General features: G+C 42.1%; 1 protein-coding gene across 1 annotated transcript in view; it reads left to right on the forward strand.

Annotated features, from left to right (window-relative positions):
* Nucleotides 1-18,811, forward strand: part of LOC117410241 (titin-like) — a 368,958-nt gene that overhangs the window by 293,314 nt on the left and 56,833 nt on the right. The window contains exons 30-31 of the mRNA XM_059018553.1: nucleotides 6,113-6,397; nucleotides 17,549-17,833. Coding sequence (XP_058874536.1) covers nucleotides 6,113-6,397; nucleotides 17,549-17,833 — 570 coding nt within the window. The remainder of the gene's footprint in view (nucleotides 1-6,112; nucleotides 6,398-17,548; nucleotides 17,834-18,811) is intronic.

Raw genomic sequence — 18,811 nt, forward strand, 5'->3', positions numbered from 1 at the left:
CTGTGTACTTTGTTTTTGGTCCCTTTTAAATGCTCTGTAAAGTGCCTTTTTTTGCTGAATATTTTTTTTAATTGATCTATTAAACCATTTTGGCCATTTTGTTTTAGATTTAGATTTGTCTACTTTTGGGATGTAATTGTTTTGTGCCTCTAGTACTACATTTTTAAAAAACAGCCATCCTTTTTCTGTGGATGTTTTCTCTATTTTATTCCAATCTACTTCTATTAGTCTCTGTTTCATACCTCCGTAGTTTGCTTTTCTAAAATTGTAAACCTTAGCTTTAGTCATTACTTTTGGGGTTTTAAAACATATTTCAAATGAGACCATGTTGAGGTCTGAGTTTGCCAATGGTTCTCTGACCTCTGTTTTAGTTATTCTGTCTTCATTATTTGAAAAGACTAAGTCAAGGCATGCCTCCCCTTTAGTCGGTGCCTTGACAAATTGCGTTAGGAAGCAGTCATTTGTCATTTCCACCATTTCAATTTCGTCCGTCGTGCCCCCCATCGGGTTTTCCCATTTTATAGAGGGGAAGTTGAAATCCCCCATTAGTATGGCTTCTACTGTATTGTTTTTGTGAGGATTATTATTATTAGGCTTCCAAGCCGTAGGCTGGGGAAGCCTATTGTTTTTGTGAGGATTATTATTATTAGGCTTCCAAGCCGTAGGCTGGGGAAGCCTATTGTTTTTGTGAGGATTATTATTATTATTATTATTATTATTATTATTATTAGGCTTCTAAGCCGTAGGCTGGGGAAGCCTATTGTTTTTGTGAGGATTATTATTATTAGGCTTCCAAGCCGTAGGCTGGGGAAGCCTATTGTTTTTGTGAGGATTATTATTATTAGGCTTCCAAGCCGTAGGCTGGGGAAGCCTATTGTTTTTGTGAGGATTATTATTATTATTATTATTATTATTATTATTAGGCTTCCAAGCCGTAGGCTGGGGAAGCCTATTGTTTTTGTGAGGATTATTATTATTAGGCTTCCAAGCCGTAGGCTGGGGAAGCCTATTGTTTTTGTGAGGATTATTATTATTAGGCTTCCAAGCCGTAGGCTGGGGAAGCCTATTGTTTTTGTGAGGATTATTATTATTAGGCTTCCAAGCCGTAGGCTGGGGAAGCCTATTGTTTTTGTGAGGATTATTATTATTATTATTATTATTATTATTATTAGGCTTCTAAGCCGTAGGCTGGGGAAGCCTATTGTTTTTGTGAGGATTATTATTATTAGGCTTCCAAGCCGTAGGCTGGGGAAGCCTATTGTTTTTGTGAGGATTATTATTATTAGGCTTCCAAGCCGTAGGCTGGGGAAGCCTATTGTTTTTGTGAGGATTATTATTATTAGGCTTCCAAGCCATAGGCTGGGGAAGCCTATTGTTTTTGTTAGGATTATTATTATTTTTTTTTTTCTGCCAAAACATGCTCCAAAACTCACGAAATTCGGTACATTGGTAGATGCCTATGGATGATAGTCGGTGATATTCAGCAAATTTGCGCAAGTCACATGGTTTGGCAGCCATATTGGATTTTGCGGAATTTGTTAAAACACCTATGTATCGGAAACCGGTTACTGCAGAGTTCTGAAAATTGCTATACATGTTGAGGGATAGTCCATGATTAACTGTTGTTAATATGAAGCTGATTGGTTCTGTGGTTTGGCAACCACATTGATTAATGGCATAAAATTACCATAAAAATATAAAATCATCAAAATTCAAACATCTTCTTCTCTGAAACCGCTTATCCGATTGAAACAAAAATTGGGATAAAACATCTCAGTATGGTCATCTGTTACGCTTGTTCAAGGGAAGTTGCTACTGTGAAAATCATGGCGTCCATGCTGCATGACATCATCAACATACGCAACTGGCTATAAAACTGCCTATAACTTCTTATCGGCTGCACCAAAACACACGATATTTGACACGGATGTTGAGGACTATGTGATGTTGTCTCGTGGTCAATATGGCGGCCTTTGGTCACATGGTGTGGCAGCCATCTTGGATGAAAAGTTTGGACAATATTCAAAAGTCTTCTTCTCATGAACGGGAAATAGTAAAGCTCTGAAAAATTTTGTACATAGTGCGCTCATGTCCACGATTGATTCTACTTAAGGAAAAATGGATCGGTCACATGGTGTGGCAGCTATGTTGGATTATGCGTAAAATTCTTAAACAACAACTCCTCATGAGCCCTTTGACCGATTGATGTGAATCTTGGTTATACGTTATCTTTGTATTGTCTTCTAAAAAAATTAGTGAGGAAAAGTTCCTACATGAACAAACATGACCGTCATGAGCCAATCAATATGGGTGACATGCCAGTTTCACCAATTTTTCACCCTGAAATGACACATTCCCACCACTAGGGGCAGCTGTTAACATGGAAACGTGAGTACAGTCTTGGAAAAAATATTTTTCAAAGCAGCCATTTTTCCCTGGTGTCTAGCCCATCAGTTTCACTAACTGGTGTAACTTAAACCACAGTAAATACACTGGAAAGCCTAATATTTTACACACACTACAGTATAAAAAGACACATTGTAAACTAAGAAAACATTTTTTGAAGAACTGTTGCAGCTGCATCAACGCTGGGGAAAAAAATGCAGCACACACACACACACACACACACTCGTGCAGAAGGTGGCCATCTCCCGAGTTAGTTAATTGTTTGAATTGTTGCTAAATCGGGAAATGGTCACCTGTATAAAAACCTCCAGCGCATCCAGTTCGTGCTGGGGTGTTCAGAGAAGGAACGACAGCGACAACGGAGAGTAGAACTAAAAGAAAGACAACAAAAACGAAACTTAAAAAGGAACCGTCAAAGCTACTGCCCAGCCTGACCTTAAAGGACCTGTGGTGTATTGTGTTCGTGATTTGTTTTGTTTATATTTGATTTTTGCTCTGTGAGCAAAGTGTTTGTTTAACCTTTTATTTTATTATTTAAAAAACTAGCACGCCGCGTCTTTTGCCTGCAATACTGCCTGTTTGTTTTTTGTATGTGTTTCTAGTATAAACCTACCGCCACAATGTGTTGACAAGTCAATGGGAAAATTCAAAGTCTCGAAGTTATACGCAGTTTGTAAAAGTTATGAACGAATTTGTTTTATTAAAGCTACCATGAATATAATTCCGGCGCAATCTTAATATATGATATATGTCAGTTACGTTCTACCACTTATTTTAATTATATTAAGGTGTATTAACAGGGCTGTGTTTACAGATAAATCGGCTCTGATTCAAGTAGTATCTACGTACGGCATTCAAGTGAATGGGTATACCGTACCTACAAAAATACTTACTGATATGGCGTCTGTTTTTTTTTTTTATTTCATAACTACATTCATAGTTATAATTAAGACTAAACTGATAAAACCACAATCGCAAATCCTCAATAGGTGGCAACGAAGCAGCCAGTGTATTTAAAAGACGTATGGAGGTTCTTTTTTTTTTCACTGATCACAATATACATGATTAACCAAAGTGTGCAATATAACTAGCTTATATGTAATATACATGATTAACCATTTGTGGTCCTATGTCGGACCTCTAGTCGTTTTTTCTCCGGAAAAAGCCGAGAAAACCATTCAATGGCCGAGTGAGACCGATAGGCGCTGAGAGAAGCCGAAAAAAAAGGGCGTATCTCATGAATACTGATAGCTCCGGCACCACATAGATGACATGGACATAAACAAACAAGATAGCTGCTTCCACATCCAGCGGTCGGAGAATATCACAGACATTTGCAGAGCTTTTTTTTAGATATTATAGTAATAAAATAATGACTTGGATCACATTATTGAGGAGTTTGGTGATAAAACGAGTGATCAGGAGATGATTTATCGGTATGTACTATTAAGAGTTTTTCTTGAGAAATATAGCGAATATAGCCTGAGACGCGCTGAATAAATGGACTGTAAAGAGTTTTTAAGGTGTGCAGTATAACTGGGCTACTATTGATGTGCAATAATTCCTATTTATGTGCAAACTATAATGAGTTTATCAAGTGTGCAATATGATGTTTTTGATTCAGCCGGATATAATGTTTGTTGGGCCAGATGGTTAACTATTGAGTGCTATAATATAACTTTGGAAGTGATTTATTATGAAATCATTAGTTCTGTATTTGAGCCAACTCTCCAAAAGGTCTATTACCTGCAGAGCACAATAAATGCTCCATTTCTACTGTCTCTCTGGGTTCTGTTCCAGCTTCTTCTCTCCTCTGTCTTGTTTATAATTCCTCGGCATAGGATTCGAGTGGTGTTACTCATGAATCGTGCACATGTTATGTCTTAGTAGCGGTTTGCTGACAATTGCATATGGTGAATTGTGTATTTGCCAAGCACCCCTGATAGCTAATCGTTACACTATTATCACTTTCTATTGCTTTAAAAAAAATGCACATTAAGTGATAGTGCCATTAAAATATACAAAAACCAATACATGCTTGTGGCAGGCTGGCTCGCAGTGGTGAGGTGTGGTGACGTCATGGACCAGGAAGTAACTGAAACCCAAACAGTGGATGGGCGGGTGAAGCTGAATGCAATGGCACTCAGCGTATTTATTAATAAATCAAATAAACAAAACAACACAAAACAAAAAGGCACAAGGGCCAAACGAATAAGACGGACAAACAAGTAAGTGACGTGCTGGCAAATCCAGCACATTTTAGCAATTGTTTCTAACTGTCGTTGTTTCTACTCGCTCTCTCGCTCTCTCCGCTCCCCGTACTCTCCTCTGTACACTCCAACCAACCAGAACGGGCAGCTGCAGGTTCTTATACTCTGGCCGAGGGTTTAACTAGTTGTTAATTATCTTATTACCCCTCGGCCAGAGTCTGCACACGTTTGGTAAGGATGCATGACTGTCAGCTAGTTAAATAATCAGTAGCTGATCAGTCATGCATCCTCACGAGGTTTTTAAATATATATAATAAAAGACGCGGCACTTTTATCCGCGCCGCAAACAAAAATACAAATAATAATAATTAGGGGCGGGACACTCCGCCACAATGCTGTAGACTTTATTTTACATTGCAAAATGAATAGGACGCACGCGCACACAAACTCAAACAAAGAGTGATCTAGAATTTAGAACAATGTTAGCCTCTTATATGCATTATTTTCAAAATATATGACTGCATACTATTTAGAATATTGTGTGCATCCAAATAAAATTTAAATTGCCTACTAACCAATAATTCCAATATGTGGGCCAAAATTGACACAGTTATCACAGTTGTGATGATAACGCTTCATTTATAACCAAGCCGCTTAAATTTCACGATAACTGCTTGGAAGCCGTAAAGTTGCTTGCAACTCTAGTTTAAGTTTTTTTCTTGTTTTGTACTGCTCCTTTTGAAGAAAAATATTTTATGTTTTGTTTTCCATTTAAATATGGTGTTTCTGCTATGCAAATGTTTGATTTGAAATTCATAAATACAGCTTTTGAGTTTTATACTTTCGTCTATCTTTCATGATCATATTACAGCTGTTTAAAAAACTACCAGTTAAAATGACCGGTTTGGTGCTTCTAGGTAGTTCGAAATTCCCGGCGCTTCTAGTGTTAAATTTCAGCATTTCAAAGATAGTTTTTTCCTTCTTCAGAAATTACTGTTTGTGAAATAGAAAACAGTCAATTTTGAAACGAAAAAGCATTAGCTTTACACAGGGAAAGTCTTGCCCACAGTCTTTCTGATAAACAAGAACTGGAGGACTAGAATTGTGCACCTCTGACCTATTGCATTAGCCTATTGTATTGTATTATGTACTGCTATTGTACAGTGTTATGTACACATTGTAAAAGATTGTTATTATCCCTTCAGTATGTGTTTCATACCTGATCCAGGGAGTCTTGTCTGAACCATCCAGATATATTTAATATTTTCCATGAATAGGGCTATTTACAGATAACCAACCAGAATAATCAACCAAGAATACAAATCTCAGACAGTAAAAATGTATAATTACAACAATACAGAGACAGTAACATTGAGCTGCTTTCATTTGAGAGAATCAGAGCCTGTGTTTCCATTGTACTGGAACCTGTAATGTTTTATTTCTCTTTGTATTGGAGATGGATGTTCCTAACATGCCTTGTTTCTTCATTTACCCAGAGCTGCCAAAGGCTGTGCTGACCAGCAGTCCTCAATGGAGAAACCTGTACACTGGAGAGACTGTCACCCTGAGCTGTGGGGTTGAGGGGAGTTTCACTGGCTGGGAATATCTCTGGTACAAGAGCAGTCAGAGAGGCACAGAGAAGATCAGAGGCACCACTGGAGCCAGATACACACTCAGCCCTGTCACTCAGTCCCATAGTGGAGAGTACCAGTGTGAGGCACAAAGAGGAGATCGACCACGTTCCTCTCAGGGCAGTGATTCTGTTACACTGACTGTGTCAGGTGAGTTTATTAACAGTGATCCTGTTGCACTGACTGTGTCTGGTGAGTTTATTAACACAGTGATCCTGTTACACTGACTGTGTCTGGTGAGTTTATTAACACAGTGATCCTGTTACACTGACTGTGTCTGGTGAGTTTATTAACACAGTGATCCTGTTACACTGACTGTGTCTGGTGAGTTTATTAACACAGTGATCCTGTTACACTGACTGTGTCTGGTGAGTTTATTAACACAGTGATCCTGTTACACTGACTGTGTCTGGTGAGTTTATTAACACAGTGATCCTGTTACACTGACTGTGTCTGGTGAGTTTATTAACACAGTGATCCTGTTACACTGACTGTGTCTGGTGAGTTTATTAACACAGTGATCCTGTTACACTGACTGTGTCTGGTGAGTTTATTAACACAGTGATCCTGTTGCACTGACTGTGTCTGGTGAGTTTATTAACACAGTGATCCTGTTACACTGACTGTGTCTGGTGAGTTTATTAACACAGTGATCCTGTTACACTGACTGTGTCTGGTGAGTTTATTAACACAGTGATCCTGTTACACTGACTGTGTCTGGTGAGTTCATTTTATGGTTTGGCAGCCATATTGGATTTTGTGGAATTTGTTAAAACACCTATGTATCGGAAACCGGTTACTGCATAGTTCTGAAAATTGCTATACATGTTGAGGGATAGTCCATGATTAACTGTTGTTAATATGAAGCTGATTGGTTCTGTGGTTTGGCAACCACATTGATTAATGACATAAAATTACCATAAAAATATAAAATCATCAAAATTCAAACATCTTCTCTGAAACCGCTTATCCGATTGAAACAAAAATTGGAATAAAACATCTCAGTATGGTCATCTGTTACGCTTGTTCAAGGGAAGTTGCTACTGTGAAAATCATGGCGTCCACGCTGCATGACATCATCAACATACGCAACTGGCTATAAAACTGCCTATAACTTCTTATCGGCTGCACCTAAACACACGATATTTGACACGGATGTTGAGGACTATGTGATGTTGTCTCGTGGTCAATATGGCGGCCTTTGGTCACATGGTGTGGCAGCCATCTTGGATGAAAAGTTTGGACAATATTCAAAAGTCTTCTTCTCATGAACGGTAAATAGTAAAGCTCTGAAAAATTTTGTACGTAGTGCGCTCATGTCCACGATTGATTCTACTTAAGGAAAAATGGATCGGTCACATGGTGTGGCAGCTATGTTGGATTATGCGTAAAATTCTTAAACAACAACTCCTCATGAGCCCTTTGACCGATTGATGTGAATCTTGGTTATACGTTATCTTTGTATTGTCTTCTAAAAAAATTAGTGAGGAAAAGTTCCTACATGAACAAACATGACCGTCATGAGCCAATCAATATGGGTGACATGCCAGTTTCATCAATTTTTCACCCTGAAATGACACATTCCCACCACTAGGGGCAGCTGTTAACATGGAAACGTGAGTACAGTCTTGGAAAAAATATTTTTCAAAGCAGCCATTTTTCCCTGGTGTCTAGCCCATCAGTTTCACTAACTGGTGTAACTTAAACCACAGTAAATACACTGGAAAGCCTAATATTTTACACACACTACAGTATAAAAAGACACATTGTAAACTAAGAAAACATTTTTTGAAGAACTGTTGCAGCTGCATCAACGCTGGGGAAAAAAATGCAGCACACACACACACACACACACACTCGTGCAGAAGGTGGCCATCTCCCGAGTTAGTTAATTGTTTGAATTGTTGCTAAATCGGGAAATGGTCACCTGTATAAAAACCTCCAGCGCATCCAGTTCGTGCTGGGGTGTTCAGAGAAGGAACGACAGCGACAACGGAGAGTAGAACTAAAAGAAAGACAACAAAAACGAAACTTAAAAAGGAACCGTCAAAGCTACTGCCCAGCCTGACCTTAAAGGACCTGTGGTGAATTGTGTTTGTGATTTGTTTTGTTTATATTTGATTTTCACTCTGTGAGCAAAGTGTTTGTTTAACCTTTTATTTTATTATTTAAAAAACTAGCACGCCGCGTCTTTTGCCTGCAATACTGCCTGTTTGTTTATTGTATGTGTTTCTAGTATAAACCTACCGCCACAATGTGTTGACAAGTCAATGGGAAAATTCAAAGTCTCAAAGTTATACGCAGTTTGTAAAAGTTATGAACAAATTTGTTTTATTAAAGCTACCATGAATATAATTCCGGCGCAATCTTAATATATGATATATGTCAGTTACGTTCTACCACTTATTTTAATTATATTAAGGTGTATTTATAGGGCTGTGTTTACAGATAAATCGTCTCTGATTCAGTAGTATCTACATACGGAATGCAAGTGAATGGGTATACCGTACTGACCAAAATACTTACTGATATGGCGTCTGTTATTTATTTATTTCATAACTACATTCATAGTTATAACTAAGACTAAACTGATAAAACCACAATCTCAAATCCTCAATAGGTGTCAACGAAGCAGCCAGTGTATTTAAAAGACGTATGGAGGTTCTTTTTTTTTTCACTGATCACAATATACATGATTAACCAAAGTGTGCAATATAACTAGCTTATATGTAATATACATGATTAACCATTTGTGGTCCTATGTCGGACCTCTAGTCGTTTTTTCTCCGGAAAAAGCCGAGAAAACCATTCAATGGCCGAGTGAGACCGATAGGCGCTGAGAGAAGCCGAAAAAAAAGGGCGTATCTCATGAATACTGATAGCCCCGACACCACATAGATGACATGGACATAAACAAACAAGATAGCTGCTTCCACATCCAGCGGTCGGAGAATATCACAGACATTTGCAGAGCTTTTTTTTAGATATTATAGTAATAAAATAATGACTTGGATCACATTATTGAGGAGTTTGGTGATAAAACGAGTGATCAGGAGATGATTTATCGGTACGTACTATTAAGAGGTTTTTTTGAGAAATATAGCGAATATAGCCTGAGACGCGCTGAATAAATGGACTGTAAAGGGTTTTTAAGGTGTGCAGTATAACTGGGCTACTATTGATGTGCAATAATTACTATTTATGTGCAAACTATAATGAGTTTATCAAGTGTGCAATATGATGTTTTTGATTCAGCCGGATATAATGTTTGTTGGGCCAGATGGTTAACTATTGAGTGCTATAATATAACTTTGGAAGTGATTTATTATGAAATCATTAGTTCTGTATTTGAGCCAACTCTCCAAAAGGTCTATTACCTGCAGAGCACAATAAATGCTCCATTTCTACTGTCTCTCTGGGTTCTGTTCCAGCTTCTTCTCTCCTCTGTCTTGTTTATAATTCCTCGGCATAGGATTCGAGTGGTGTTACTCATGAATCGTGCACATGTTATGTCTTAGTAGCGGTTTGCTGACAATTGCATATGGTGAATTGTGTATTTGCCAAGCACCCCTGATAGTCAATCGTTACACTATTATCACTTTCTATTGCTTTAAAAAAAATGCACATTAAGTGATAGTGCCATTAAAATATACAAAAACCAATACATGCTTGTGGCAGGCTGGCTCGCAGTGGTGAGGTGTGGTGACGTCATGGACCAGGAAGTAACTGAAACCCAAACAGTGGATGGGCGGGTGAAGCTGAATGCAATGGCACTCAGCGTATTTATTAATAAATCAAATAAACAAAACAACACAAAACAAAAAGGCACAAGGGCCAAACGAATAAGACGGACAAACAAGTAAGTGACGTGCTGGCAAATCCAGCACATTTTAGCAATTGTTTCTAACTGTCGTTGTTTCTACTCGCTCTCTCGCTCTCTCCGCTCCCCGTACTCTCCTCTGTACACTCCAACCAACCAGAACGGGCAGCTGCAGGTTCTTATACTCTGGCCGAGGGTTTAACTAGTTGTTAATTATCTTATTACCCCTCGGCCAGAGTCTGCACACGTTTGGTAAGGATGCATGACTGTCAGCTAGTTAAATAATCAGTAGCTGATCAGTCATGCATCCTCACGAGGTTTTTAAATATATATAATAAAAGACGCGGCGCTTTTATCCGCGCCGCAAACAAAAATACAAATAATAATAATTAGGGGTGGGACACTCCGCCACACATGCCCCCCCTTGTGCGCAGCACACATGGCCTTTTCGGCCACCTCCCCCCTTATTCCCTAAAGTCCCGGCTAGCAGTCCCGGCGCAGGAACAGGGGCAGCAACGGGCCAAAGGTGGCGGCCACGGTGGGATGTCCTCCTCCCACCCAAACAACTGTAGCGTCCCAGTGGACCACGCACAGGCCGGTTCCTCTGGCCAGAAAAATTTTTGGGGGTGGTCTCCAGACCTGCCCCCCCTTCTTCATGGCCGGCAGCTCCCCTCCGTGGGGCTCCGGCCACCCTTTCTCCTGCAGCGAAATTGCTGCGGGGGGAGCTGGTCTCCTGACCTCCCCCCCCCCCCTTCATGGCTGGCAGCTGCCCTTCATGGGGCTCCAGCCACAGTATTTCCTGCAGCGAAATTGCTGCGGGGGAAGCTGGTCTCCTGACCTCCCCCCCCCTTTTCCGTGGCTGGCAGCTGCCCTTCATGGGGCTCCAGCCACAGTATTTCCTGCCGCGAAAGTGCGGCTGGGGGAGCTGGTCTCCTGACCTCCCCCCCCCTTTTCCGTGGCTGGCAGCTGCCCTTCATGGGGCTCCAGCCACAGTATTTCCTGCCGCATGGCAGGACTGGTAGCGACCCCAGGCAAAACAGGACCCTCGGGAGGCAACGGCAGCAGCTGCATACCTTCGGCAGGCGACGGCAGCAGCAGCGGACCCTCGGGAGGCGACGGCAGCGGACCTTCGTGAGGCGACGGCAGCAGCAGCGGACCCTCGGGAGGCGACGGCAGCAGCAGCGGACCCTTGGGAGGCGAACTCGGGAGGGGAGCCCCTGGCCATGGAGACGGCAGCAGGAGCTCCACTTCTCCCTCGTACCCTGTAACTGGTGGCTCTCCAGGCGATGCGGAGCAACAGGCAGCCCCGGGCGATGCGGAGCAACAGGCAGCCCCGGGCGATGCGGAGCAACAGGCAGCCCCGGGCGATGCGGAGCAACAGGCAGTCCCGGGCGATGCGAAGCAGGCATCCTTGGGCGGTGCGTGGCAGGCATCCTTGGGCGGTGCGTGGCAGGCATCCTTGGGCGCTGCAAGGCAGGCATCCTTGGGCGTTGCAAGGCAGGGCAGGAGCAGTCCTTCCCATGACGGTGGATGTGGAACCAGCAGGTATTCACCCTCCACTGGTGGAGGTGGAAGGGGCAAGCAGTCCTCCCACGGCGGCTGAGGCGGAACCAGCAGGCATTCACCCTCTGCTGGTGGAGCTGGGAGCGGCAAGCAGTCCTCCCACGGCGGAACCAGCAGGTATTCACCCTCTGCTGGTGGAGGTGGGAGGGGCAAGCAATCCTCCCACGGCAGTTGAGGCGGAACCAGCAGGAATTCACCCTCTGCTGGTGGAGCTGGGAGCGGTAAGCTGTCCTCCCACGACGGCTGAGGCAGAACCAGCAGGTATTCACCCTCTGCTGGTGGAGGTGGCGGAGGCAGAGGCAGCTCCTACTACTCTGCTCCTGGTGGTGGTGGAGACAGAGGCAGCTCCTGCTGCTCTGCTCCTAGTGCTGGAGACAGTGGTGAGGGCTCCTCACCCTCTAACGCTGGAGACGGCAGCAATGGCTCCTCTCCCTCTGGCGTTGGAGACGGCAGCAATGGCTCCTCTCCCTCTGGCGTTGGAGACGGCAGCAATGGCTCCTCTCCCTCTGACGCTGGAGACGGCAGCAATGGCTCCTCTCCCTCTGGCGCTGGAGACGGCAGCAATGGCTGCTCTCCCTCTAGTGCTGGAGAAGGCAGCGATGACTCTTCTCCCTCTGGCGCTGGAGAAGGCAACGATGACTCCTCTCCCTCTGGTGCTGGAGATGGCAGCGGCTGGGCTTTTCCCGATGGAGCTGGAGATAGCGGTAGCCCTGCCATATCTGCAGCCAGGTAACGGATTACCATGTCCGCAACCTCCGGGAGGGACACTGGGCAGTGTTGCTTTTCCCAGGCTTCCCATCACTCTCCATCTCTGGCCCACAGGAGGTTGATCACATCGGGGAGGGCCTCTTCAGCATTCCTCCCAGGCTCCACCAGCCAGCCCCAGATTCCCTCAGAGGAGAGTGAACTCGTCTTAGCCAGCGGGCCCTTTCCCCCTGACGCCGGACGCTCAGGCTCCTCCATCTCCTGCCATGCGTGGCTCTGGCTGAGTGGAAGATACCTGACCTCGCCACACAGGAAGCACCACCCTTCCTCATCCAGACAGGCAAGGCAAACATCCGGTGTAGTAGAGACGCGACGGGACCTGTGACCGGGCCCGCGCTGCTCTCGATGCGCCTCCTGCTGCTGTTGCTGAAAAAACACTATTCGAAAAAGAACAAAAAAAAACGTCCTTTCCTTTCCTGGTCCGGCTGTTGGAGGCGTTGTTTGTCCCACGCAGGACACCATATGTGGCAGGCTGGCTCGCAGTGGTGAGGTGTGGTGACGTCACGGACCAGGAAGTAACTGAAACCCAAACAGTGGATGGGCGGGTGAACCTGAATGCAATGGCACTCAGCGTATTTATTAATAAATCAAATAAACAAAACAACAAAACACAAAACAAAAAGGCACAAGGGCCAAACGAATAAGACAGACAAACAAGTAAGTGACGTGCTGGCTAATCCAGCACGTTTTAGCAATTGTTTCTAACTGTTGTTGTTTCTACTCGCTCTCTCGCTCTCTCCGCTCCCCGTACTCTCCTCTGTACACTCCAACCAACCAGAACATAAGAACATAAGAACATAAGAAAGTTTACAAACGAGAGGAGGCCATTCAGCCCATCTTGCTCGTTTGGTTGTTAGTACTGCGTTCAGTTTGAGAATTAATCTTTTATGTGGGACTTTGTCAAAAGCTTTCTGGAAATCTAAATAGACCATGTCGTACGCTTTGCAGTTATCCATTTTCAATGTTGCATCCTCAAAAAAGTCAAGTAGGTTAGTTAGACACGATCTCCCTTTCCTAAAACCATGCTGGCTGTCTCCCAGGATATTGTTACCATATAGGTAATTTTCCATTTTGGATCTTATTATAGTTTCCATAAGTCTACATATAATAGAAGTCAGGCTTATTGGTCTGTAGTTACCTGGTTCGGTTTTGTCTCCCTTTTTGTGGATCGGTATTACGTTTGCTATTTTCCAGTCTGTCTGTACAACCCCTGTGTCAAGAGACTGTTGCATGATCTTGGTTAGCGGTTTGTAAATAACTTCTTTCATTTCTTTGAGTACTATTGGGAGGATCTCATCTGGCCCGGGGGATTTGTTTATTTTAAGAGCTCCTAGTCCCTTTAACACTTCTGCCTCTGTTATGCTAAAGTTATTTAAAATTGGATAGGAACAGGTCGACATGTGGGGCATGTTGTCCGTGTCCTCCTTCGTAAAAACCTGTGAAAAGTAATCATTTAATATATTTGCTATTTTTTCTCTTCATCTATGATTTTGCATTTTGTATCTCTTAGACATTTAACCTCCTCTTTGAATGTTCTCTTGCTGTTATAATATTGGAAAAACATTTTGGAATTGGTTTTAGCCCCCTTAGCAATATTGATTTCTATCTCTCTCTTGGCCTTTCTAACTTCCTTTTTGACTTGTGTTTGCAGTTCCAAGTACTCTTTCTGTGTACTTTGTTTTTGGTCCCTTTTAAATGCTCTGTAAAGTGCCTTTTTTCGCTGAATATTTTTTTTAATTGATCTATTAAACCATTTTGGCCATTTTGTTTTAGATTTAGATTTGTCTACTTTTGGGATGTAATTGTTTTGTGCCTCTAGTACTACGTTTTTAAAAAACAGCCATCCTTTTCCTGTGGATGTTTTCTCTATTTTATTCCAATCTACTTCTATTAGTCTCTGTTTCATACCTCCGTAGTTTGCTTTTCTAAAATTGTAAACCTTAGCTTTAGTCATTACTTTTGGGGTTTTAAAACATATTTCAAATGAGACCATGTTGTGGTCTGAGTTTGCCAATGGCTCTCTGACCTCTGTTTTAGTTATTCTGTCTTCATTATTTGAAAAGACTAAATCAAGGCATGCCTCCCCTCTAGTCGGTGCCTTGACAAATTGCGTTAGGAAGCAGTCATTTGTCATTTCCACCATTGCAATTTCGTCCGTCGTGCCCCCCATCGGGTTTTCCCAATTTATATGAGGGAAGTTGAAATCCCCCATTAGTATGGCTTCTCCTTTTCTACAAGCATTTTGAATGTCATTGTACAGCAGATTATTTTGCTCAGCGTCTGAATTTGGCGGTCTATAGCATGCTCCTATTATTATGCCCTTTGAATTTGTGTCCATTATTCTGACCCATATTGATTCTGCATTGTTTTCTTTGTCCTGATTTAACACCTGGGCTTCAAGACTGTTTCTTATGTATAGCGCTACCCCTCCGCCTCTTCTGTCCTGCCTGTCTTTCCTATATAGTGTGTACCCATTAATATTATATTCGTCTCCATCACTCTTAGACAACCAAGTTTCTGTAACACCTATCACATCGTAGTTACTTGTTAGTGCAGTAGCTTCAAGTTCTAATATTTTGTTTCTGAGACTGCTAGCATTAAGATAAATACATTTAATAGTGGTCTTACCTGAGTTGTTGCCATTGTTTTGATGTGGTCTCCCTTCTGTTTTTTTGTTTTCTCCCCCCCCCTTCCTTTCTAGTTTAAATGCTTCTGGACCTCCTGAAGGATCCTTTCTCCGAGTAGATTGGTTCCCTTTCTGTTTAAGTGCAGTCCGTCCCACCTGTATAGATAGTCCTTGTTGTAGAAAGTGCTCCAATGTTCAGGAAAGGTGAAGCCTTCCTGTGTGCACCACGATTTCAGCCATGCATTTTGATTTTGTATTTCCAGCTGTCCATATGGTCCTTTGCAGGGCGCCGGCAGTATCCCAGAAAATAACACAGTTTTGGTCTTGTCTTTTAATTTCCTTCCTAGCTCTCTGAATTTGTTTTGCAGGGATCTTGGCCTGTCTCTACCAATGTTGTTTGTACCGATGTGGACGACTACTACCGGGTCGTCTCCTGTTCGTTTTAGGAGCCTGTCCACATTCTCAGTGATGTGCTTGCCTGAGGCTCCTGGAAGGCAGCACACTGTTGTAGTAAGGGGGTCCAAACTGCGAACTGAACTTGCTGTGTTTCTCAGTATGGAGTCCCCAACAATCATGACCTCCCTTCTTTTTGCTGCCTGGCCAGCACTGTTTATAGGGTCCTGGGTGTTGTTTCTTTCATTCTCTTGATGTTGGTTTTGGTCATCTAAATGTTGAAGTTGCTCAAATTTGTTGGATGTCTGGATTTCTGGTGGTTGTGTTTGACGAAGATTCCTTTTTTCCCTGCTTCTGCCTATTTGAACCCAGCTGTTTCGACTCTCTTCCATCTCCCTGGTGGCTTTCAGTCTGCTAGGGGTGCAGACTTCCATGAATTGTGGGTGTGTCAGCTCCTCAAGCTCCTGTTGCTGTCTCATTTCCTCCAGCTCCTTTTCTAGCAGGCTAAATCGCTGAAGCAAGTCCTGGATCGTGCGGCACTTTACACAAACTTGATTGAGCTCTGTTGGGTTTTCTCGGATTTCCCACATCATGCAGCTGTCACAGATTACTGGCTTGAAGACCATTTTTTTTTTTTTAGTTTAGTGTAGCTTCTGCAGCTGTCAACCTGCTTTCAACCTGCTTCTAACTGCGTTGTACTTGTCCACTCGTACTTCTCACACGCTGTCGCTTCCACACGCTGTCGCTGGGAAGCCTGTCTGCCTTTGTTTGTTTTTGGACGGGCAGCTGCAGGTTCTTATACTCTGGCCGAGGGTTTAACTAGTTGTTAATTATCTTATTACCCCTCTGCCAGAGTCTGCACGCGTTTGGTAAGGATGCATGACTGTCAGCTAGTTAAATAATCAGTAGCTGATCAGTCATGCATCCTCACAGGGTTTTTAAATATATATCATAAAAGACACGGCACTTTTATCCGCGCCGCAAACAAAAATACAAATAATAATAATTAGGGGCGGGACACTCCGCCACAATGCTGTAGACTTTATTTTACATTGCAAAATGAATAGGACGCACGCGCACACAAACTCAAACAAAGAGTGATCTAGAATTTAGAACAATGTTAGCCTCTTATATGCATTATTTTCAAAATATATGACTGCATACTATTTAGAATATTGTGTGCATCCAAATAAAATTTAAATTGCCTACTAACCAATAATTCCAATATGTGGGCCAAAATTGACACAGTTATCACAGTTGTGATGATAACGCTTCATTTATAACCAAGCCGCTTAAATTTCACGATAACTGCTTGGAAGCCGTAAAGTTGCTTGCAACTCTAGTTTAAGTTTTTTTCTTGTTTTGTACTGCTCCTTTTGAAGAAAAATATTTTATGTTTTGTTTTCCATTTAAATATGGTGTTTCTGCTATGCAAATGTTTGATTTGAAATTCATAAATACAACTTTTGAGTTTTATACTTTCGTCTATCTTTCATGATCATATTACAGCTGTTTAAAAAACTACCAGTTAAAATGACCGGTTTGGTGCTTCTAGGTAGTTCGAAATTCCCGGCGCTTCTAGTGTTAAATTTCAGCATTTCAAAGATAGTTTTTTCCTTCTTCAGAAATTACTGTTTGTGAAATAGAAAACAGTCAATTTTGAAACGAAAAAGCATTAGCTTTACACAGGGAAAGTCTTGCCCACAGTCTTTCTGATAAACAAGAACTGGAGGACTAGAATTGTGCACCTCTGACCTATTGCATTAGCCTATTGTATTGTATTATGTACTGCTATTGTACAGTGTTATGTACACATTGTAAAAGATTGTTATTATCCCTTCAGTATGTGTTTCATACCTGATCCAGGGAGTCTTGTCTGAACCATCCAGATATATTTAATATTTTCCATGAATAGGGCTATTTACAGATAACCAACCAGAATAATCAACCAAGAATACAAATCTCAGACAGTAAAAATGTATAATTACAACAATACAGAGACAGTAACATTGAGCTGCTTTCATTTGAGAGAATCAGAGCCTGTGTTTCCATTGTACTAGAACCTGTAATGTTTTATTTCTCTTTGTATTGGAGATGGATGTTCCTAACATGCCTTGTTTCTTCATTTATCCAGAGCTGCCAAAGGCTGTGCTGACCAGCAGTCCTCAATGGAGAAACCTGTACACTGGAGAGACTGTCACCCTGAGCTGTGGGGTTGAGGGGAGTTTCACTGGCTGGGAATATCTCTGGTACAAGAGCAGTCAGAGAGGCACAGAGAAGATCAGAGGCACCACTGGAGCCAGATACACACTCAGCCCTGTCACTCAGTCCCATAGTGGACAGTACCAGTGTGAGGCACAAAGAGGAGATCGACCACGTTCCTCTCAGGGCAGTGATTCTGTTACACTGACTGTGTCAGGTGAGTTTATTAACAGTGATCCTGTTGCACTGACTGTGTCTGGTGAGTTTATTAACACAGTGATCCTGTTACACTGACTGTGTCTGGTGAGTTTATTAACACAGTGATCCTGTTATACTGACTGTGTCTGGTGAGTTTATTAACACAGTGATCCTGTTACACTGACTGTGTCTGGTGAGTTTATTAACACAGTGATCCTGTTACACTGACTGTGTCTGGTGAGTTCATTTTATGGTTTGGCAGCCATATTGGATTTTGTGGAATTTGTTAAAACACCTATGTATCGGAAACCGGTTACTGCATAGTTCTGAAAATTGCTATACATGTTGAGGGATAGTCCATGATTAACTGTTGTTAATATGAAGCTGATTGGTTCTGTGGTTTGGCAACCACATTGATTAATGACATAAAATTACCATAAAAATATAAAATCATCAAAATTCAAACATCTTCTCTGAAACCGCTTATCCGATTGAAACAAAAATTGGAATAAAACATCTCAGTATGGTCATCTGTTACGCTTGTTCAAGGGAAGTTGCTACTGTGAAAATCATGGCGTCCACGCTGCATGACATCCACGCTGCATGACATCATCAACATACGCAACTGGCTATAAAACTGCCTATAACTTCTTATCGGCTGCACCTAAACACACGATATTTGACACGGATGTTGAGGACTATGTGATGTTGTCTCGTGGTCAATATGGCGGCCTTTGGTCACATGGTGTGGCAGCCATCTTGGATGAAAAGTTTGGACAATATTCAAAAGTCTTCTTCTCATGAACGGTAAATAGTAAAGCTCTGAAAAATTTTGTACGTAGTGCGCTCATGTCCACGATTGATTCTACTTAAGGAAAAATGGATCGGTCACATGGTGTGGCAGCTATGTTGGATTATGCGTAAAATTCTTAAACAACAACTCCTCATGAGCCCTTTGACCGATTGATGTGAATCTTGGTTATACGTTATCTTTGTA

The sequence above is a fragment of the Acipenser ruthenus genome, chromosome 60, assembly GCF_902713425.1.
Source record: "Acipenser ruthenus chromosome 60, fAciRut3.2 maternal haplotype, whole genome shotgun sequence".
Classification (NCBI taxonomy): Eukaryota; Metazoa; Chordata; class Actinopteri; order Acipenseriformes; family Acipenseridae; genus Acipenser; species Acipenser ruthenus.